The following is a 20,999-nucleotide window of genomic DNA, read 5'->3' on the forward strand; positions in this document are numbered from 1 at the left end:
TGAGACTGCTCTAATATGGGCTGAATCACAGTATTCCTGCAATAAAACAGCATCTGTTCCGCACTGTGTCTTTAGTCCACATCAGAGAAGTTGTGTGGAGAGTTGGACAAGGTCTCCATGCTCAGCAGGCAGAGAACACCTAGGACAGCATGGCTTGAAATGTGAGCTGCACACTGCTGGCATTAAGCCATGTCAGATGAGTAGTCATTTCATACCCCAAAATGGCATTTTCAATACAGAAATCTACGGAAAAATTTTCACATGAAGAGGTTATGTGGAAAGACTGACTCATGAGTAGAGAAGAATGACATTATGAGAGTGATGAACTTCTCTCCCCTCTCCCTTTCCCCCAGATGCCCACCTACATGCCAGATGTAGGAAATTCTCCATGAAGCAGCTCCTTACTGGCCAGACTGAAGCCAAGCATCTTAAGGGGAACTGGGAATTGCCTTTCAATTTGCCTGGAAACCACTTTCTATAGACAGATGATCTCAGGACCTGCTTCACAACACAGCTCAGCTGTCTGGGCAACCACTGTGCAAATAAGGAAGGTGGTGACAGTGCTGGCAGTCCCAGTTTAAGTCACTTCTGCTCAGGAGTCCAAGCTTGAGAGTTGAGGAAAGCAACAGTCCAGGGAGAATTATTAGGCCTTTTTCCTGTGTGTCTATCAATCACACTCATATCTGAATAGCTCTTATAACCTCAAATCCTTGTGAGATAACTGCCATTGCCATGGTTAAGACAGGAAATTAGAAAAAAGGAGATAAGATGAAACTACATGTGGTGACACAGGCTCCACAACAGACGTTAGAAAAGAAGATTTAAATCCTAGATCTGAGTCCAATGCCTTTAACCACCTTCCCAGCTTAGCTAAGTTGTCACAGTATCAAAGATGAGGAAGATCCGATTGAAGCAAAACAACTAAGTGGACTGGAACAGATATAAGATGACAAGAGAGGACATTTGGAAAAGATTTCTCTCCATCTGTTTGGATGGAAGGACAAAGGTACAGCAAAGGAAATTAGCCAGGCTGCAAGTTCAATAAATACATTTGGTTCTCTTTTCAGCTGCACTGCTGCTCACTTCAGGATGCTGTGGATGCTATTAAATTAACTTAATTTCAAAAGGAAAAAAATACTGCACAAATTCACAGAGCTGAAAATAATATATATATCTATCCCCAGTTAGCACAAATCCACCATCCCTGGTTCAGGGAGTTTTCTTCTGCAGGATCTGGGACAGTATATTGCCTTCTTTTCCTACTCTTCCTTGGACATGAACATATGGTCATTGATGGAGAAAGGACAATGAACTAAGTGAGCTTTTAATCTGACCTAGTCTCACTGCTGTCATATCCTATTGAATCCTATGGAAAGACAGGAAGATCCTCACTATTCTGATTGTCACAGAAAATGGTTAGCAATGCTTTGCTGTAGTAAACTCAAATATTGTCTCACCAAGATATTGTGGCTCATCACCCTCTTCGCTCAGCTCATACTCAACACGAAATCCAGAGACTGTGTCAGAAGCAGAAACCCAGGAGACAACAAAGCTGTTGGATGTGATTTCAGTGACTGACTCTGATGTAGCAACCATAGGAGGAAGAAGAGTTGTCTCTCCCGAGACAGTGTTGCCTACAAGAGAGAAAACAGGAAAGGTTTAATTAACCAGCACTTCTTCTATGCTACCTGGGGTGCATGAAACAAAGATTTAGGTGAAGGAGATTCTGCTTCTCTGCACGGCCCTGCTGTTCAACTTACTTGTCACTGCTGTGGTGCTGGTTGTGGTAAAATCAAAGCGGGTAACTTCTTTGTGGCCATATTGCTGAACACTGATGAGCTGTCCTTCATATATCACACCAGGCTTCAGGCCTGAGATGGTGTAGGAGTTCTGGTAGCCAGGAACAGTGGCTTCCTTCCATGGCCTTCCAGAGTTTTTCTGAAAGAACAAGGACAGTCAGTAAGAGACTCCTTAGTCTGCAAGCAGAGGTATGTAGTGATGCATCTGCTACGTGCTTTCCAAACACTCTGATATTCAAACACAGGTATGGCTGGAATGGCTAATGCACAGATGGAATCAAGTCAAAGGAGATGAGAAAAGTATGCCAGGAAGCAGGGCTAATGACATTTTGGGAGATTAAGTTTTACTGGGTTAAACTGAAAAAAAGTCTAGCTTTGAACTTTCTGCCTTTAAAAGAAAAATTATTTGTAATACATAAACTAAACTCATTCCTTTATCAAAAACACAGTAAAGCATGAAGGAATAGCTGGAAAATGCATATTTGAAGGCTGTTCACAATAACACTGCGAGCCATCATCTGAAAACAATATATAGAAATGTTCTTCCCACCTACCCTGTGTTTGAACTCTCTGGGAAGCTCTAAAGTAATGCTCCATCCTCTGAGGTTTGTACTCCAGTGCTTTAAAGTCCATTTCATTCAGGCCTTGATCCAAGATACACTGAAGTCAGTAAAAAGACTCTAGTGCCTTTAATGGCTTTGGATCAGGGCCTCTATTGTTCTTTTAATAACAGACAGCATTGAGGTACTAATGTTCTTAATCATTAAGTGGTCTTTTGTGAAGCTGCACTCAGGGCACATCTGTAACACAACTCATCTACGTTGGTTAAACTGAATCATTCCTCAAATACAAATGAGCCAACAAGCGATGGTCAACCAGCTTTGGTTTAGACTTTAGAAAAGATGGGAGATGACTAATCCTATGCTAGCTGTTTATATCTGCATATCCTACTTATTTTTACCTCCTCATTAATAGAATAAAATCTCCCAGTTTTCTTTGGCCATGCACATGGTACTAAACCAATGTTTCTTAGGATGAAGAAGCTTCCACAAGGATTTACATTACCTAAAGTGAGGAAGGATATAAACTTGTCTGCTTACTGTGCTAGTGCTTTGGTTAATAAGATACCTCATGAACACAGTGACCATTAAAATTTGAGCAAGAAAGCATCAAGTGTCTATACAGCACTTGTCTTTGATCCTCAGAGTAACTGTTGACCTCAGCAAAACAAGGAAACTGAATTAGCAACTAAAGTTTGCTGAAACAGTGTCAGCCACTTCTTACAGACACCACAAAATGCAAAAAAATACAGTATTTTGGTGAACAAATGATGATGCATGTGGCACTCACCGGTCTCCAGCGCAAGATGTACTTGGTGATGTGTGATCGTTCAGGAGCATTCCACTGGATGGGGTGAGAGTTTGGCTGGTTCGTGCTCTCTGTGATGATCACCTGAACAGGCCCAGATGACCCTGGAAAAAAAAAGAACTGCTATTTTTAACATACTGGAGGCGTTTTTCTTCTGCCTTCTTTGTGGAGTCATAAAAAGGAGGGAAGTTGCGCGGCTCACGTACTATTGCTATACCCAGAAAATGAATGATATTGTCTTTCCACCCTTAAAGCTTCATCACTAGTTGAAAAACTGATTAACATCCCCTGTTTAGGTTAATTTCCTATGAGCTGTCAATGAAATAGAGAACAGGAGCAGTCCAGTATAGAAAAAGTCTGCAAAGCAACGCTGCATTGTTCAAAGAGAGGGAGCTCCTCAGCAACTAACTACTTTCATCAATTAATATCTCCTGCAATGGGAGCAGAGAAACAGATGAGAAACCTCTGCCGAGTGCAGTCTAATCTTGTGGCATGGCAAACTCCTGATCTGCCACTGCATATACCCTGCAAAGAGACACTAGGCTTTTACTGTGGTGTTATCAGTTGATCTGAAACACTGAAATCAGGCCAGAAACTAATGCAAATACAAGATCAGCAGTACTCTAATGCTTAAGACTACTGTCTGCATTTAGTTAGATCAGGCTTAGGTTCAGCTCCACAAAGCTCCCCAGTGGAGAAGGAAAGGTTCTATGATCCCATGGTTCTCTTTTCACTACCTCCTAGCCTTATTAGGGAGATGTCACTGAAGACTCAGCAGCAATGTCCTCATGTTAATTCTCAGAAAATTCCAGCAAAGAGCACCCCAGAATCTGCAAGGAAGTGTCTCATTTTAGACATTAAATACCTTCACTCTCCCCCTACTCCCAACATTTCTAATTATAATTTATTTGGACAACTGTGTAACATATATACCTGCTTCACATTTAACCAGACTTCCAGGCAAACAAACCTGTGCCCACAGGCAGAAATTTCAAAGCTCACCTAACCCCAAACCTACATTCAGAAGCATTAGATTTGGTTTATTTACACATTTTCAGTCACTCCTGTGTCTAAAGAAGCCCAAAGCCCTGGTCTCCAGTCTGGAGGCATGAATATTTCACATAGCTCAGGAAGATGTTTGCTTAAGCAGTCTGTCAGGAGTCAATGAAGTTCAGCAAGCTTCCATAAGAAACTCAAGAAAAAAAGTTCAAAGAAGGCCTGCTTCCTGTTCTTGCCCTCCTTAGTTTGCTGCCTCAAAGAAAGGCAAGTCCACATAGTTCTGGCTGCCAAGCGTCCTTCTGCCTTGTCTCTGGCTCACTAGCTGGCCACAGATAGAAATGCAGTCAGTTCACTGACAGCACTGCTGGGTACAGGTCAGGTTAAATAAGGTGCTGGCACAAAGACCTTCAATATGATGTGAGTGAAGCCAGCCACAGGGAAGAGGTACCTTATTTATGTGAAGCACACAGTGGCTTCGCATAAACAGCAGGGGCACCTATATTAAAACCCTCTTTCTGAATGAGCTTCACTTTCGCCTTCTTAACTTACAGGGCACTTGGGGTGTAAATATATTGCAGCTAATGAGTGGACAGACTCTTCTTAACCTATCTTGATATAAAAGCAGAGAATCACCTCAGCACTGAAACTGCCATATCTGATCTTTATGCAGTTCCTCCACATTTATGCTCAGAGATGTGCTGGGGAACCAGCACAGCCTTCTCCTCCTTGTGTTGAGCCCAAACACAGCCCTACTTAACAGCAAATTAAGACAGTGGCAGTTGCAACCTTAAACAGGAGAGTAGAGAGGTTCTCCTTATCACGTTCTGTTCAGGAAACTGTAATAGAACAAGCCAACCAGCAGGCATTGCCTGTCCCTATAAAGATTTCCTGGAACTGACTGGTCAAAAAAAGGCCAAATATTTAATTTCTTCAGGGCACTGATCAGGAAAAATGTTTCACTCCATGGTGGATTTTGCTTCTGTAGTGAGTGGAAACGGAAAGACTACACATATTAGAGTTTTAAGCAATAGAAACTGAAGGTTGCAGGTGTGGTATTGCTAAATACCATGAGGAAATGTAAACCCAAGTTGTGTGAACTGATAATCATTCTCTAAACTAATCCTAGCCTCAGGAATAGGTGTTAACACCCACACCTCTTTCTAATCATGACACCTATTTGTGCTTGCCAAGGAAGAGAGGGAAATGGTTCTGTTTAAAAAGGAAACCTGAACAGGTTGAAGGGTGGAAAGTTTGCTTTCCTCAAGTATAACTCAGCAGGTGAGTTGGGTTTCTTACCAGGGTAGGTCTGCAGAGGCTGGCAATGCCATTCTCCAATACCACGACCATAGCAATAGCACTGGTATCTGACACCATGGACATACTTCTCCCATGAATCTCCAATTTGGTAAAAGGTACGGGTCTCTGAATCCTGGCACTGATCTAAAGGCACAAAAGAGACAATTAACCACTGTACATTATAGAAATTGTAGTGAAAATCTATGAGAAATACAGGAGAGTAAATCATGAGATTTTTAGGCAAATAAATGTTTATTTGCAAGTATACTTACATAAAGACAAAGTGGCAACAGAAATTGAATCTCAGATCAAAGTTCTTGATGTATCACTGCATGTATTAAGTTAGCTACTAGGAAGCTAATTCAGCTGTGATGCATTTCTTCAGATACTGTTAGGTACAAGCTGTCCACCTGGCAAACTTCCCAGGGAAGTCACTGGGGTGTTCCTTCAAGAAAGGATTTAGTCTGCACTGCCTATTGTGGAGCCCAGTTCTGCTGCAGTCAACTAACTCCATCACTCATCCAAAGCTAAACCATGCTGCTCTCAAGAAAATCAATGGCAAAACTCCTACTCGCTTGAGCAGTAAAATAAAAAACTTTATAAATAGGAACTCCGCCATGAGTTTTTAGCAGAGTCTTTCCCAATTTACCATTGTATAAACCAAAGGAGGACAGATCAAATCCTGAAATCAGCTTAACTAGTGTAAATGCAACACAGTGCAAGCACTTGGGTACACTTTCTAGTCTCACTTATGCCTGTGTTTCTGGTTCATTGGAAATGTACAGTGAGAACTAGCATTATGCTTGCTTGGATAAACAGAAGCATTTTTTAGAGTGAAACAACAAAATTGAACTGATTACGCTTTTACAGATAGCTGAAATCATTCTCCCTCCTCTCCTTCAAAGTAGTAATTTTCAGGAGCTTTACAATCCAAGTTTCTCCAGTAAACCTGTACAGATATTGCTGTAAATAAATCAGATTTTCTGGGAAATAGTTTGAAGTTCTCTTGAATTTTGTAATTGCAAGCCAAACAGCTAGGTCTTATCTTCCAATCAAGGTTCACCAGGGAAGGGGGGCGGCAGAAGAGATTAAATCGCCCCATTCCTGCAGAGAACCATGATGGTCTTAGCTAACCTCCAGAGTTAACACATGTTCTCATCCTGAGCCTTCTCTTTGCCAGAACAAATGACAGCCAAAAAAATCAATTTAGTCCAAAGTAATTTAATATATGATGGTGCTCCTCTCTCAATTCAATGAGGAGACCTAAAGATTTTTGGAGAGAGAAAGAAAACTAATCCCAGCATCAGTGTCTAGCTGCATATTGTTTTATCAGCATTCAGTCTGAGAACCCTGCCTGCTTGATCAACAGCTCAGGTACAACAATTCAGCCAAATCACCCAGCCAAGGGCTGAAGTGCCCTGTTATCACAACCTTAAGAGGTATGTTGAAATGATCCATTACAACATCACTGCATCATCACTGACTTCTTCTGTAGCATGTCTGATAACCCAAACTTAGGTCCTTAAAACTACAAATGCCCTTTCACCTACCCTCCAGCATATCCAGTGGTACTTCTAGTTTTGCATTTGTGCAATTCAGGACAGAAAGTGGGCAAAGACTGGGCCGAAACACACACACCAGTTTCACCATACCATAATCACTTTCTACATAGCCACAGAGTGCATTTGGCATGTGGGAACAGCTGGTGACTTACCAACAGGATCACATTTCCATCTCCCCCGGCCCTGGCCAAAGCATGTGCAATTCAACATGTGCCCCTCATCATGACGCTTGTGGAAGGTCTGGTTCACATCATAAGTAATACCATCCACAATGCACTGGTCTGTTTGAGAAAGAGCAGAGACAGTTTGTCAGCAAGAGCTCTAAGTGTTAAGACAAAATCCTTCTGCTTGGCACACTGTTCCCTCTTCCTGACCAGCTTATAGAGACTGACCATGACAAGCTCCATTCAAGCGAAAGGGAGCCCTTCTACTATCTGTGATCATCACAGGTTAGTGCTGCATACACACCACTGCTCCCCATTTAATTTATCAGCAGTGTGCAAACAAGCAATGCTGGCAGAAAAGAGGTCTGTAGGGTGCAGTCCAAAGTACTGGATGTTACTCAAACTACAGAACTGTCTAATTTGTCCTTTTGGCAGATTCCACATATGAAAGAAAATCTAAACCAGCACACTAACTCTCTTACTGCCTCCTCTGAGGTGTGAGAAAGGTGTGTGAGATCATTTGAACTACCCATGGAGAAAAGGGCTACTCCACATTTACAAAGATACCACAAAGAAGAACAAACATCCTCACGCTATTACTCTGAAGGGTATCTTTGCTACACTTTGTAGTAACCTGAAGATAGGAGCAGATATATTACACATCCGAGATGCTAGTGGTGCTTACTAATCTACTATTCACTCAAAACAGTAAACAGAACCCATGCTTGGGTACTGTGGCGTCAGCCTCTTAGGTTCAATGGCAACACATCAACCTGTGATCTGGCCCAGAATTCCTACCACCAGTCTAATCACAGCAAGGAACAGAAAGACCAAACAAGCACGCAAACCACCCCAGAAGCATGTTGTTTTGTTAACTGGGACGCAAGAGACGCAAGTTCAGTTCCAGAGTTAATCACAGACCATCTGTCCTTGGGGAAACAACTCAGTTAATTCCAGGCTTTCATTCTCCATCATACTTTCCCACACCACGGGTATGGCGTCAGGATAACCCAAGCAGCTCAGACCCTCCTATGGGTGCCAAAGACCTTCTCTGGCTGCTATGTTTAAACAGCTCTACTTGGATAACCTTTGCCTTTTGAAAAAGCAAAGTATCTCCACCCTCCTCATCAAGAAAGACCACTTTAAGTCCAAAATGGAGCTGCAGAGAACTAGCTGTGTATGTGGAAAAAGGAGTTTTACAGACGAGAACTTTTAGCAGTGCATTTCCCATTGCTGTGATAGAAACACATTAAAAAAAAACCTCCCAAAGCCCTTAAGTGAGCTTTTTCCTATAAATTATATCCCATTTCACCAGTGGTGTTAAGAATCCTTTCTTGGCTGCTTGACAGCAACCCCCTGCCTTTTCCAGACATGAAGCCAATGCTGTGAGCTAGATGTAGGATGATCAAATGTCTGTGCTTTTAAGTTTTCTTTTTTTGGTATTGCTTAAGCACTTTTCCACTTGGACCACTCATATAAATAAGTAAATAAGTAAGAGTAATCCAGTGCTGTCCTGTCAACTTTTCATATAGATTAGACAGCAAATGGCTAATCCAGCACAGAGAAATTGAAAATTTTATTGCAGAACAATAAGACAGAACAGTTCTACATTCAAACTTCAGACTAGTCTGGAGTTCTGTCTGTTCCTGAGAGGCAGAAGTGCCTCTACCAAACTCTCCATAAAGTCCCATTGATGCTGATTCCTAACGTAGACAAAAGGGGGTAGGGATACTTGCTGACCAAGTTAACTAAGTTTTGCCTCCACCTGCTAGGCTGCAAAAGCTGAAACAGCATTTTCCAGCACATAAACAAGACAGGAACTTTGCTCTTGTGATTCACATTCTACTCCAAACCAAAGCTCAACATATAGTTCTTGAACTTGGGCTGAAACAATGATGAAAAAGAAAACCAATTTATCCCACCCCCAAACACTTAGAATCACAGAATAGTTAGGGTTGGAAAGGACCTTAAGATCATCTAGTTCCAACCCCCCTGCCATGGGCAGGGACACCTCACGCTAAATCATAAAGTCACTTAAGACTAAAGCGTTGACATCAACATGAGAATCAGTACCTCTGAGTTGTGAATAGGCAATGCATGTCCATTCTCCACGGCCATTTCCTACACAAGTACATCTCATCATATGGCCCATATCGTGCTGTTTATCCCACTGGTCTCCCACACGGTACATGACACCATCGTTGGTTGTGCAGATTTCTTCATGGGCTGGTTGAGAAGAAAGCATCACTTTATGTGGCCACAATTAACAAGATCTTGAGGACTTAGACCATTTGCAATGCCCCTTCATACTGTGTAGTGGCTTCTGCATCTTAACAAGGAAGCTTTAGGCACTCACTCAATTTCAAATAACATTTTTGCTGGATGGTGACATTCTCTAAGTGCAGATTCCTTGTAGGGGGGCTCATTCATTTTAATTCTCATTTGAAAGCTACTAGAAATAGCTTCTGTACTATGTCCAAAAGGTGCTACATGAAAAAAAACAGCTCTTGTTACATCCATGCCTTTATATGCACACAGTCATCTGAAGACTCATGTGCTCCACAAGCTGTTTTAGGACTCAGATGCTACATAGACATTAGTTAACAAAAGCCTTTCCTTTAAGAACTGGCAGTGACATTTCCTCCCACATGCCCCCTTATGGCATCACAGAGATAAGCATGAACTGAGGAATGGACTACAATATTGATTTTGAATTATTGCGATTTTCAGGGTAACACACTGATACTGTAAGTACAGACTTACTCCTAATCACAGATCAGCCAAAAGAAAGTGATGAGCCATGAAGGAGAAGCTTTGGTAGGTGAAAGATAAAAACCTCACTTGTTACAAAACTCTCTAATGGATCTATACCAGTTTGCACTAGCTGAGAAGTGTGCCTACCACTGACTTGTAGCAAAGAAGTAATGAAAATTGCATTCTCCTGGCACTGCCTAGGTCTGTACTAGAGGTGATCAGTAAGGAAAAAAGACAAAATGAAACTTCAGAAGTGTCTTAAAGGATTCTGGGTTGGAATGCAGCTCAGTGGAAGTCATCATTAACTGATCAACAACAGGCAGCTCTTTACTTTCCACCTCAAAGAACCACTTATAGGTACTCCATAATCCCTTTATGGTTTTCAACCTTACCAGCCATAGGGCAGAACCCAAATTTCTGGTCAGCATCATAGTTCTTAGTGGTTCCACACCACTTCATGTTGTCTCTCCGTCCCTCAGAAGTACAGTCAGTGTAGTTGCGGTTGTTGTACAGGAAGGGAAAGTGGCACAGAGCACCGTTGGAATTGCCACCACGTGTCTGGACCAAAACTGTATAAAAGTGAAAAGAAAACAGATGCAAATGAAGCCTGCACTCTCCCTTAGCGTGCATGGAAAAGCTTGGAAAGCAAACAACTAGCACTACTTTTTCCCATGTGTACCCTGTATATTATTCACAGGCCTCTTTTCTTGGCTTTAATTAATTCAGATCTGGAAACATAAGCCTTGCACAGGGTCAACTCAGTTCAAACATCTCTTTGGAAGAAGTTGTGGAGCCAGCCATGGGAATTCCTAGGGAATAGCAAAACCCAAAGCTTACTGTGTTTGGGAAATAGGTTTGTAGACCCTTTGTGCCAAGGTCTAGGGAATCAAATAAACTCAGTTCTCAGCATACCTGTGTTATCTCACTGAGGCTATTACCCAGTTGTGCCCTTTGGCTTAAAGCAAAGTGTTAGCCTTTAGGAGAGGGTTACAATTCAGTTATGTACAACAGGACAAGTCAAAACCTCTCTGCAGGTTGGAACCTTCGTGTTTTGCAAGCAGCAGTGGAAAGAGGGCTGTAATCTACCTGAACTACTCACCTCTTGAGCAACTCTGCTTTACAGATAGTGGAAAACAAGGAGGCTTTTGTTGAGGTCTTTCTATATTGATATTTCTCATTCCCCACAGTATAGCACAAGAAGCCTCACTAAAACAAGAATGTGTGCAGAGACAGGGACAGTGTTTGGGTTTTGGGGTTGGTTTTTTTCTTAAGAAAGAATATTGTATGTATGCACTACAGAGGAAGTCTTGACTTTTATTAGAAAAAAACAGCTGAAGTAGAAGAGAGTTAAGAAAAAAAATAAATGTATACAGTGTAAGAAGTGGCATTTTCATGTGGGAATGTGAAATATTCTCTCCAAGTTCAGATCCCAGAGGAGTTGCCTGGATTGTGTTCCATGGATGTCTGATGGGTTTCCCAGGAAGTGCAACCACACAGGTAGAGCTGTGCTGTGAAGGGAACACTAGCCATCCACAAACAAGAGGGAATGCTTCCGCATTAGTCAGGCACCAGCTCTTGATCAGTGATCACAAATCACATTAAGATTACTGCTATATATGGCAATCTGGCTAGATAGTCAGGACAGAGGGAGTGACAAGGGACTGCACAAACTGTACGCTATGGATAACCTCTTCTGCCCAGCCTAATATGGGCATTGCTTTAGCAATTCAGCCAAGCAAACTCAAAGTCTAAGCATCCTTCTGGCCAAAGCTCTACCCTGACTAGGTGCTCCCAATTTAAGGTCAGCTTAGAGGAGACAGAACAGGACTCAAAGGATACACCTGTATCACCCTGATAACCCTCCAAAGAAGCCAAGAGCACGAAAATGCCCTGGCACTAGGCAGCCCTTCATTCACAGGACTGCCTTGCTGCTGAGGCATGCCTAGAGTCCCTCCAGGCTGCAAGAATTGTTCAGGACATCTGTCCCTATGTTCTCTGCTCCTTCTTCTATCAGTGAACAAGGCTCATGTGCATGTGAAGATCCTCTGAGAAAAACTTACCGTTCTGCTCAGTACAGAAGGAGTATCTCCTGTCCTGCTCAAAGTTGGAAGTAGTGCTGCACCAGAGGTGCCCATCTGTGCGGCCTTCGGTGGTGCAGGAGTAGAAAGTCCTTCCATCATAAGTGAAAGGCAGAACACAGGCTTCTCCATCAGAATTGCCACCATAAGTTTGGGTCACAGCTTTAAAACAAGCAAATCACAGCATTAGATTCTGTCTTAAAGCAATCCCCAAATCTTAAGACTCTAAATCAGCAATAGCCCCTCTAAGCCAAGTCACTGACTGCTGCAAACCCACACTGACTGCCATGGACCTGGGCCAATACACACCAAGAGACGACTTAGCTCCACAGCTGTGTCATTCTTTTACATTCTTTTCCAAACATACATTATTGCAGCCTGATTTGAATAGTTATTAATGCTGCTTCCCAAGGGCTCTCTTTTCCCTCAGCATGTTATATATAACTCACTGGGAAATGTTTCTGCCCTACAGAACCAGGCTTTAAATAACCAAAACAACTTTTTCCCCCCCCTTACACCTTTCTCCAGCATGTTCTCCTCAGAAGACAGTTTTTTTGCATACATAAAAGGATTCTACTTCAAAATTAACCCCCAGGGCAATTATCTTGAGATCCCACTGAACTAAACAGACACTAAATGCAAACATACCTATTTCCTGACAGCTGACTCCATTGCCCAGGCAGGTACAAAGCATTTGCTGGCTGCCCTGTGTCTTGAGCCACTGCATACCCACAGAGTACACTACTCCATTATCAGTTATGCACTGGCCATATGGCTGAGGCTGGGGCTGTTGAGGCTGGGGCTGGTACAATGCAGTCTGCACATTTGTGAAGCTAGGAGAGCCAGATCCTGCACCAGAACATAGGAGAGAAGTGAGACATGACATACAAAGCTAAAGAACTTTATAAAGTTCCATAAAATGCTGAGCTAATAAAACCTTAGGCACTCCATCATATCGAAGGCACAACTCTATTAGCTTCCCTAGACACATTTTAGTATTCCACTTAGCAAACTACAAAGTTAAAAGAACTCCCGCTTCTGCTAATGACAGCCTTTGGTTTCTGCCTCTGCAGAGTGCCTTTAGAGAGGATTAAGAGTCAATTGCTTTTCACAGGAATATTTTAGAAACTTTTTTTTTCTTAATTTCACTGAAAGAATTGTAGAATAGAAAAATCAAAGTCAGTGACAAGACGATGAAAAATTACCAAGAAGTAGGGAGAGAAAGCAAGAAGGATTAATTTAGAATTTTTCACTGAAAAAGAAAAATAAACCACAAATGTATTCATTTACTCTGGGATTCTTTCACTCTGAATCAAAGTTTTTGGCCCATTATCATTTGGAATAATACTGAGAAACAAAGAGGTTTGTTGTCTACATTATGGAAATATTTGCTGATGATTCCCACAGGCATCTTCATAAATTCAGCTCTGCTGAAACAGGGGAAATAATAATGGAAAAAAAAAAAAATACTGGCACCCTTGAAGCTTTGTGTATTCTGAAGTTCAGACCTTCTAAGAGCCTGAAGTTAATCTGCTGGTACCAAATAGTTAAAGAAAAAATTAGTGTAGGTACTGCAGGAAAACAGAGAAGCTTTACATTGCATTCACCAACAGGAAACCTAGATCCTTAAAATAGCAAAAAAAATCATTTAAAAGCTGAAGACTTTAACGAACCTTGGGCAAAAAATATATGCTACCTATAAACTAGGTAATATTTCATGACAAAATTACAAACTATCTAAAGAACATGTATTAAATAGCATTGCACACATTCCTTGACACTTCTGTTTTTTAAAGCTCAACCTTTACTAGGTGTATTTATCTTGTCAAAGAAACCAGATGGTCTCAGTGGAGTTTAAATTAAGGACATTTCAAGAAAGTTACCCTGAGGCGAATACATAAAGTTCAAATATCAACTTGACTTGCCCTGCTTCCAATACAAAGCTAGTACAGAGTTCCTGTGTATGCAGGGCCTTAGAAGTGATTTACTGTTCTGTGGCTGTACAGGCAATCACATCTGTATGCACAAGCCCCATTTGTGCACAGAAACAAAGTATAAATTAATATTATCTATTCATGCACAAACAAGGAGCATTTCCTGAACTCTGACCCTCTTTGTTGCTGATCTTTCCTGGACAAGACTTCTAAAATCCCTAAATTACGATGGCACAATTCAACCCCAAGTCTTAGCCGTTTAAATTGTGCTTTTCCTTGTCCCTTCCCCTTCCTTACACATTGTGATGCCTCACTTACCAGTGCTAGTCGTATGCAGGGATGTGTGTCGTTCACATTTCCATTCACCTCTGCCATTACCAGTACAGATGCACTGAAGCAAGTTTCCACGGTTATCCTTCTTGCTCCAAGTATCTCCAATTCTGTAGGAGGTCTTGGTGTCATGGTCATTGCACCGATCTGTATAGGAACATGACTGTTAGCTAGTTCTGCATTGAATGACTTCACACCATGCAATTTATAGTACTTAACCATCAACACTTTCAAATGAGCTGATCATTTAAAGCCTTTATTGAAAGCCCACCTCATTTTTTGCAGCTCACCATTACCAGTCTTATATGTACTAAAGCCTGCATTAAACTGCATTGGCTGAGAGCATCTGAAAATCCTGATGCTTTAGTCTAAGAGAAAGTTCACATTTATTTCCAGAACTCTGGGGCTGTTGTCAAAATCAGTGTCGTAACATTCCAGTGTGAACATGTTAAGCTATATTCAAAATCAATGTGAAAAAGCACATTCTGGATTGAAAACCTTCCTGCTAATTACTTTTAAAGCTATTTTAGCCCCATTCTATCTAACATACACCTTAAAGCTTAAATGTGTTCTAATGTCAGGGTTTGTTTTTTTTTTTTGGGGGGGGGGGGAGGGTTAAACCAGATGTCTTTGTAGCTGGATAATTTCATACTATACACAGTTCAAGTTTGGGAATCTACTTCAGTTGAAGGAAACTAAAGCCTATTTGAGGGCAATATGTTAAATTCCATTTCTTCCAACAGAATTGTGCATGAAGCTCCAGGAAAGTTAACATAAGCTGCTCATGTCATACTAGGAATATTAGATTTTCTAAATCTCCCTGCTGTCTTTAATAACCGCAGCCCCTGATGAATTGAGTAAATGGGTTCAAAGGACAGTATAACAAACTACTTTTGTCTTGATGCCAGATCCACAGGATTAACTAGTTGTACTTCCATTATAACATTTTACCTTCTTATTCAACAGCAACTTGATACAGTGGCTCAAATATAATCATGGATCAATGAACATGGATTTATGAAGAACTGGGAAAGGGCATCATACCAGATTGCCCCTGAAAGAGCACATGAAATAGAATATGAATGTGGAAAGCAAGTTACTAATTTGCAGTATATAAAATTACTGAAAATACAGCTTTTGCCAGAAGAGTGGTAAATTGGTGAAGTATTCAAAATGTAATTTTGCAAATGTGAAAAAAACCTGGAGCTGATTCTCAAATTAAGACAATGAGAAGCTGAAATGTCCACTAAGAAATCAGTTGTGATTCTGGAAAAGTTTGGCTATAAAAGATACATAACTGCAGCACATACTGAAATGTAATCAGAATAGTTAAGGTTGGAAAGGACCTTAAGGTCATCTAGTTGCAACTGGCCTCCATGGGCAGGGATGGCTCACACTAGACCATGTCACCCAAGGCTCTGTCCAACCTTGTATTACCCCTTTGTGGGTTATAGCTATCGTTTTATATACATAAATTCGAATTTCTCTATTTGATTGTATTTGAAAACAAACTGAAAAATGAACTGGTCATTATATTGCAATTTCCTCTACAATACAACAGTGCAGACCTGAGTTATAGCAGGAAAGATACTGCCAAATAATTTTTATTAGTAATAGTAACTCCTCCAAAATTCACAAACAACACATTCTGGTTTATTCATTCCTATTTCACAGTTAATGACTTTTCCCCATGTGTTTTTAGGCAAACTTAATATTGTCAAGGCTGGTTTGACTTTTATAGCTTATTTCTTGACCAAGTCTCTCCAAATCTTCAGTTTTAATCCCAATCCTCCTTAAGTGTTCTAGTTCTTTAGAGATCTGCTGTTTGTATCAGCTGAAAGCAATTATCCATGTGCCCTGAGGCAACTGAATACAAGGCAATTTAAATGCTGCAGAAGCATTACCAAACCTTGCATGACAAAAGCGCAAGGTACAAAGTTGAACTTTCTTGAGGCAACTGGTGTAAAGCATGATAGCTCCACAGCAGAGCTTGCCCCTAACAGAACTGGAACAGAAGGTGAATAAACAAGAGAGATTTTGGGTTTTAAAAGCCCTGTTTGCTTTGCAAATACAAATAAAATGGAATATTTAGGGTAATGTCCTTCAGTGATGTAAAAAGTAAAGCAGTCACTTGCCCTGCTGAAGCAAGTTAACACAGAAGACAAAATGGCAGTAAAAACTAACAAGCAAGAACAGTAGAGCACGCAAGACAAAACCTGTTTCAGCTAACATATATATCAAACGTCAGCAAAGAGAAGAAATAAGGCAACATTTCAATCTGGCAGATCCCGCTGTTGGAGTAGATAAGTAATTCTCCCTGAGGAGCAACTACATCAGAAAGGAAGTCAAACTCCACCATTTTGCAGACCAAGCAGTTTCCCTGACAGGAATCCAGGGAGATGCACAGCTGTGACTCAGCTGGCTGCAGATTTCTCACACCTTTCACTCTAAATCAGGTTAAAACCCCAAATAATCCCACCGCAAACCACCAGCTCCCCAACGAGAGGGGGACATTGCAAATGGGACAAGCAAATGCTCCCCTCACCTCAGAGGGGTCTATTTTCCCTGCTTCTCAGAGGCAGCCATCCCTCTACAACCACAGTTGCTTGCAACAGGGTGAAAAAGGAAGATGTTTTCTTTTTGATGCAGGACAGAGTTGAAAACTCCAGGTAAATAAAAAGGAGCAGGGGGCAGGGGCCAGCCCAGCACTTACTTCTGGAGGTGCAGGTGATGCGGCCGCTGCCCTCCCCCAGGCAGGTACAGTCCACCATCATCCAGCCCTGGTAGGGCTTCTCCCAGGTCTCACCGACCACATAGGATGTCCCGGCTGTGTTGTCGTAGCACCTCTCAGCTGTGAGAGGGAAAGGGGGCGAGAGTCAACTCAGAGCTATCCCACACTGGGATGCACCAGGGAAGACAAGGAGGAAGAAGCCATGCACCCTCGCTGAGCTGGGGGAGAAGAAGGGAGCTGCCACCTACCCACAGGCTTGCAGGTCCACTCGCCCTTCCCATTGCCCAGGCACACACACTCCAGCATGTAGCCACCGGTCTCATGGGGCCGGCGCCAGGTATCGCCGATCTTGTAGGACTGGCCGCCCTCATGGCAGCGATCTGCAGCAGAGAGAGGGGAGCTGAGGTGAAGCACCACACCAGGGATAGCAGTGTGGCAACAGTGTAAGGGCTGCCCGGCCAGGGGTGGAGAGGGCCAGCTGGGGCAGAGGTGTGGGGGGGTAAGGAGAAGGAGCAGGGTAGCCATGGCTGTCCCACCTCAAGCCTGCAGAATGGCTCTTGATGTTTTCCATAGGCACCGACCATTTTCTGAGCCTCAGGTCCCATCCTCTCTCTTCGTCTAACCCCCTCCATGTTCCAAACCACAGCCAAGACCTGGCTGGTGAAAGGGGAATACCACAGCCTAAGGAGGTGCTGTTTCTCCCTCAGCCTGAGGGCTGGTGAGGGAGGGTTTGCCTCCACCTTGTTCTGAGCGGTACTTCTTGGGCTTAGAGCTCTGTGTCCATTCCTAAATAGCATGTAGGAGGTGCTTGGTGTGACATCCCAGTCAGACATTGGTTCTTTTGGATTTGGAAATGCCACCCTTTGGAAAGGCAGCTTCCCAGCCTGCCACTGCTCACAACCCTGAGGTGAAGGCTCAGGCAGGGAAAAAATATGGAGAAGGGCAGTTTGCAAACACAGGGTTTTCTTCCAAGATGACAAAAAAAGGAGGAACACATATCCAGTCATTTATTAGGAGCCACTAAAATGTTTCATTGGCTCATTTATGAAAGTAGGGAATCTAAGAGTTACAAAGATTGATTTGAGGCCAATGACAGTCAGTGAGACCCTCCAGTCAGCTCTAAACCAGGTTGTTGATGAGGAAACGAGACTGCTTTTATGTTTGCAGTTTCCTTGCTGACTTTCTTTCCTTACAATGCTTATCATCCCTGCCCAAAAAGGCCATTAAATTCAGAAGGGCTTCAGCTCTACTTGTTAAATTCAGTACATTTTGTCTATGCCATAATGATGGCCGGCTTCCGAGTTCTCTGTGGCAATGCTGATATGATCAGAATGTGTATTTTAAAACAAGAATCTGGGTACTTTTACGAACAAAACTTTTCTCAAAAGTGCCTCAGGGACTTTGAAATCTCAGTGTCCTGACACACAGTGATCTACATCTGTGCTCATAGAAAGTCTAATTGTGAACTGGAGGGAAATGGTGAACAATTCACCGACTCAGTAAGGAAAGGATTCCATACAGAGACATGAAAGGCAGAGCTGGGGATAAAGAATCAAGGGAAGAGAAGGAACAAGAGGAAGGTAAGGGGCCAGCTGGCAAAATGGAATTGCAGAAACACACTGAGCTGGTGTCTGGATGTCAAATCCCGGTTCCATCAGGGACAAATGTTGGCATGCTTGTCACCAGCTGCAGAGCAGACTCTCACTTGTTTTTTTTTCCCAGTCAAAGAGACTGTTTTCATAAACTCACCTGTGAAGATGTAACACACTCTTGTATATAGTAAATGTACTAACCTGTACACTGGCTGGACACTAACAGGAATTTTTCGCCTACGTTTTTACACAGAGCCCTTTACCTCTCAAATAAAAGAGGAATTTGGTTGTGCAACTGTCTGTACGTGGGGCAAAGAATTTCAATTCCAAGATTTTAAGTCTTTGGATCAAAACCCCCAAAGATTCGTTAATGGGCATCTGGAACACTGTGTAAGTTGCCCTGGAAAACATGATACTAAGGAACAATAGCTCTTGTAATAGGCTCTTGGTTACATACTGGCAATGGTGCAGCTGATTCTCCCACGTCCAGCTCCAATGCAAGTACAGTCCCAGATCATGGAGTCCTTGGGGCGCTCGTAAGTCTCCCCTACTCGGTAAGTGGATCCAGTGTATTTGTCAAAACAAGTTTCTTCAGCTGTGAGGGGAGAAAAATCAGCTTCATGTAACCATGCTAGTAACACAGTCAACGGAAACACACATTCCTCACCTCCTCACACAGATGCTTTTTTTTTCCTGGGAAAAAATGCATATCAATCTCCTATTGCTTCCTGGGATGGAACAGCAGAGAGGAAGTTGGGTGAAATTCACCCCCTCAAGGTCCCCATGATGATGAATAGCCCATCTTCCCTCCCCCAGAGGGCAAGAAGTTGAGCATGGCATGTGGCAGGCATGCCCTGAAAACATTTGAACTGCAACAGAACCAAAGATGTGAGGGAGCAAACATCCCATAGAAGCTGTGTGCTTTGTCATGTTAATCCTCATTCTGACTTGGCAAAAGATAGAGTGTATTAATCCCAAAATCTACAGCAGTCCCAAAGTCAACAGCACTACTTGTGAGTTGTTCACACTCGTGCATGAAAAATTGACTACTGAATCATTATGTCAATGCTGCCACCAAACTTTGAGATCTGCAACAGAACAACCTTCTTCACCTCTGGAAAGATAAAGTTAACTGTGTCATACAGGAAACTTGCTATTGGACTGTAAAGCTGTAAAACCTAGTAATCCTTGCAGGGGGAGGAAAGGTAAACTGAACCCTGTTCTATGGAGGAGTAAGGAGACTGAGTACTCTTTAACATACTCTAGCTGTGAGGCAGGCAGCACACAAGCCTTGCAAAACAGATTGCTGGGACTCTCCCATCTGTCTTACATGAACACTATCAGCCAGGAACCAGTTTTTCTCTCTCGTATCTCTACAGCAACATAAAGGAGTTATGGCAAACCGGTGGCTTCAGACAAATAAATACAGACAGATTGCATCTGATAATCTAAACTACATTGTATCCCAGGGAGATGCACCTTCCAGCAGACGTTGCATTTAGAGTTCTTTGTGTTACCTAAGCTTTTCCTGCAGAAGACTAAACAATCTCATTTTACACTCAATTATAGAAAGCTCACAGCACGGCTGGGGGGGGGGGGGTGGAAAGCTGTAAGCTGAAATATTTTTAAACAAGCTGACGACACTGTACAGCTATGAAAAGTTGGGGTGAAGCAATCAAACAGCACAGAGCCAGAGCTGCAAAGTGACTACAGATTTGAACTTCCCCATGCGAGTCCAGGAGTCAGTTCAGTTCATTATAAAGAAGAGGTTGGCTCCAAAATTAATGTTTAGATCCAATCCTCCAGAGGGATGAGTGATGTTTGGCTCAGAGTTCTGCTGGCAGGCCCGTCACTAATGAAAAGCATTTCTTAAATCCCAAGCCAGATCTTCAGTGTAATTGAGTGTAGATCCGTTACTGACCCTAAGTACCAAACTTCAGCTGAAAAAACCGTCTGCCAGCTATATCTCGGTACAAGGCTTAGCTTACTCGGCATCAAAAGCCATGCTGAGGTCTTGGTGCAGACAAAAGAGACCACCAACTTACGTTCAGGCTTGCTTTCGCAGTTAAACCCTCTGCTTCCACCATAGCAGGTACAGACCAGCGTGTTTCCCAGATAAATGCGCTCCCACTGCTGGTTTATCTGATAGTATCTTCCATTGTCATAACACGTCTCTGGGCGGGGCGGGGGGGGGGAAAGGGAAGAAAAGGAGAAGCAGGGGGGGAGAAGAGAAAGAAAAGTTCGACGTTACGGACGGCAGAGGTAAGGGAGAGCAGCGGCACGGCACAGGCAAACCGCGCCTGCAGCGGGCATCGGCTGCCGCGCCGCAGCCTCGCACGTGTGCGGTCCCTCCGGGTACCAACGGGCCGAGCTGCGGAGCCAGAAAAAACCA

General features: G+C 42.7%; 1 protein-coding gene across 5 annotated transcripts in view; it reads right to left on the bottom strand.

Moving 5' to 3' along the window:
- Positions 1–20,999, bottom strand: part of FN1 (fibronectin 1) — a 55,395-nt gene that overhangs the window by 34,121 nt on the left and 275 nt on the right. For all 5 annotated transcript variants that reach the window (XM_062603341.1, XM_062603373.1, XM_062603362.1 and 2 more), the window contains exons 2-15: positions 20,653–20,781; positions 19,065–19,202; positions 17,264–17,395; positions 16,998–17,135; positions 14,273–14,431; positions 12,669–12,869; positions 12,003–12,182; positions 10,335–10,511; positions 9,262–9,414; positions 7,177–7,305; positions 5,463–5,606; positions 3,150–3,271; positions 1,761–1,938; positions 1,458–1,634 (exon numbers count right to left, since the gene is read on the bottom strand). In XM_062603341.1, the coding sequence (XP_062459325.1) occupies positions 1,458–1,634; positions 1,761–1,938; positions 3,150–3,271; positions 5,463–5,606; positions 7,177–7,305; positions 9,262–9,414; positions 10,335–10,511; positions 12,003–12,182; positions 12,669–12,869; positions 14,273–14,431; positions 16,998–17,135; positions 17,264–17,395; positions 19,065–19,202; positions 20,653–20,781 (2,157 nt within the window). The remainder of the gene's footprint in view (positions 1–1,457; positions 1,635–1,760; positions 1,939–3,149; positions 3,272–5,462; positions 5,607–7,176; positions 7,306–9,261; positions 9,415–10,334; positions 10,512–12,002; positions 12,183–12,668; positions 12,870–14,272; positions 14,432–16,997; positions 17,136–17,263; positions 17,396–19,064; positions 19,203–20,652; positions 20,782–20,999) is intronic.

Source organism: Pezoporus occidentalis, unplaced genomic scaffold, assembly GCF_034315485.1.
Source record: "Pezoporus occidentalis ecotype Australia unplaced genomic scaffold, CSIRO_AGI_Poc_V1 ctg118, whole genome shotgun sequence".
In the NCBI taxonomy this organism is placed as follows: domain Eukaryota; kingdom Metazoa; phylum Chordata; class Aves; order Psittaciformes; family Psittacidae; genus Pezoporus; species Pezoporus occidentalis.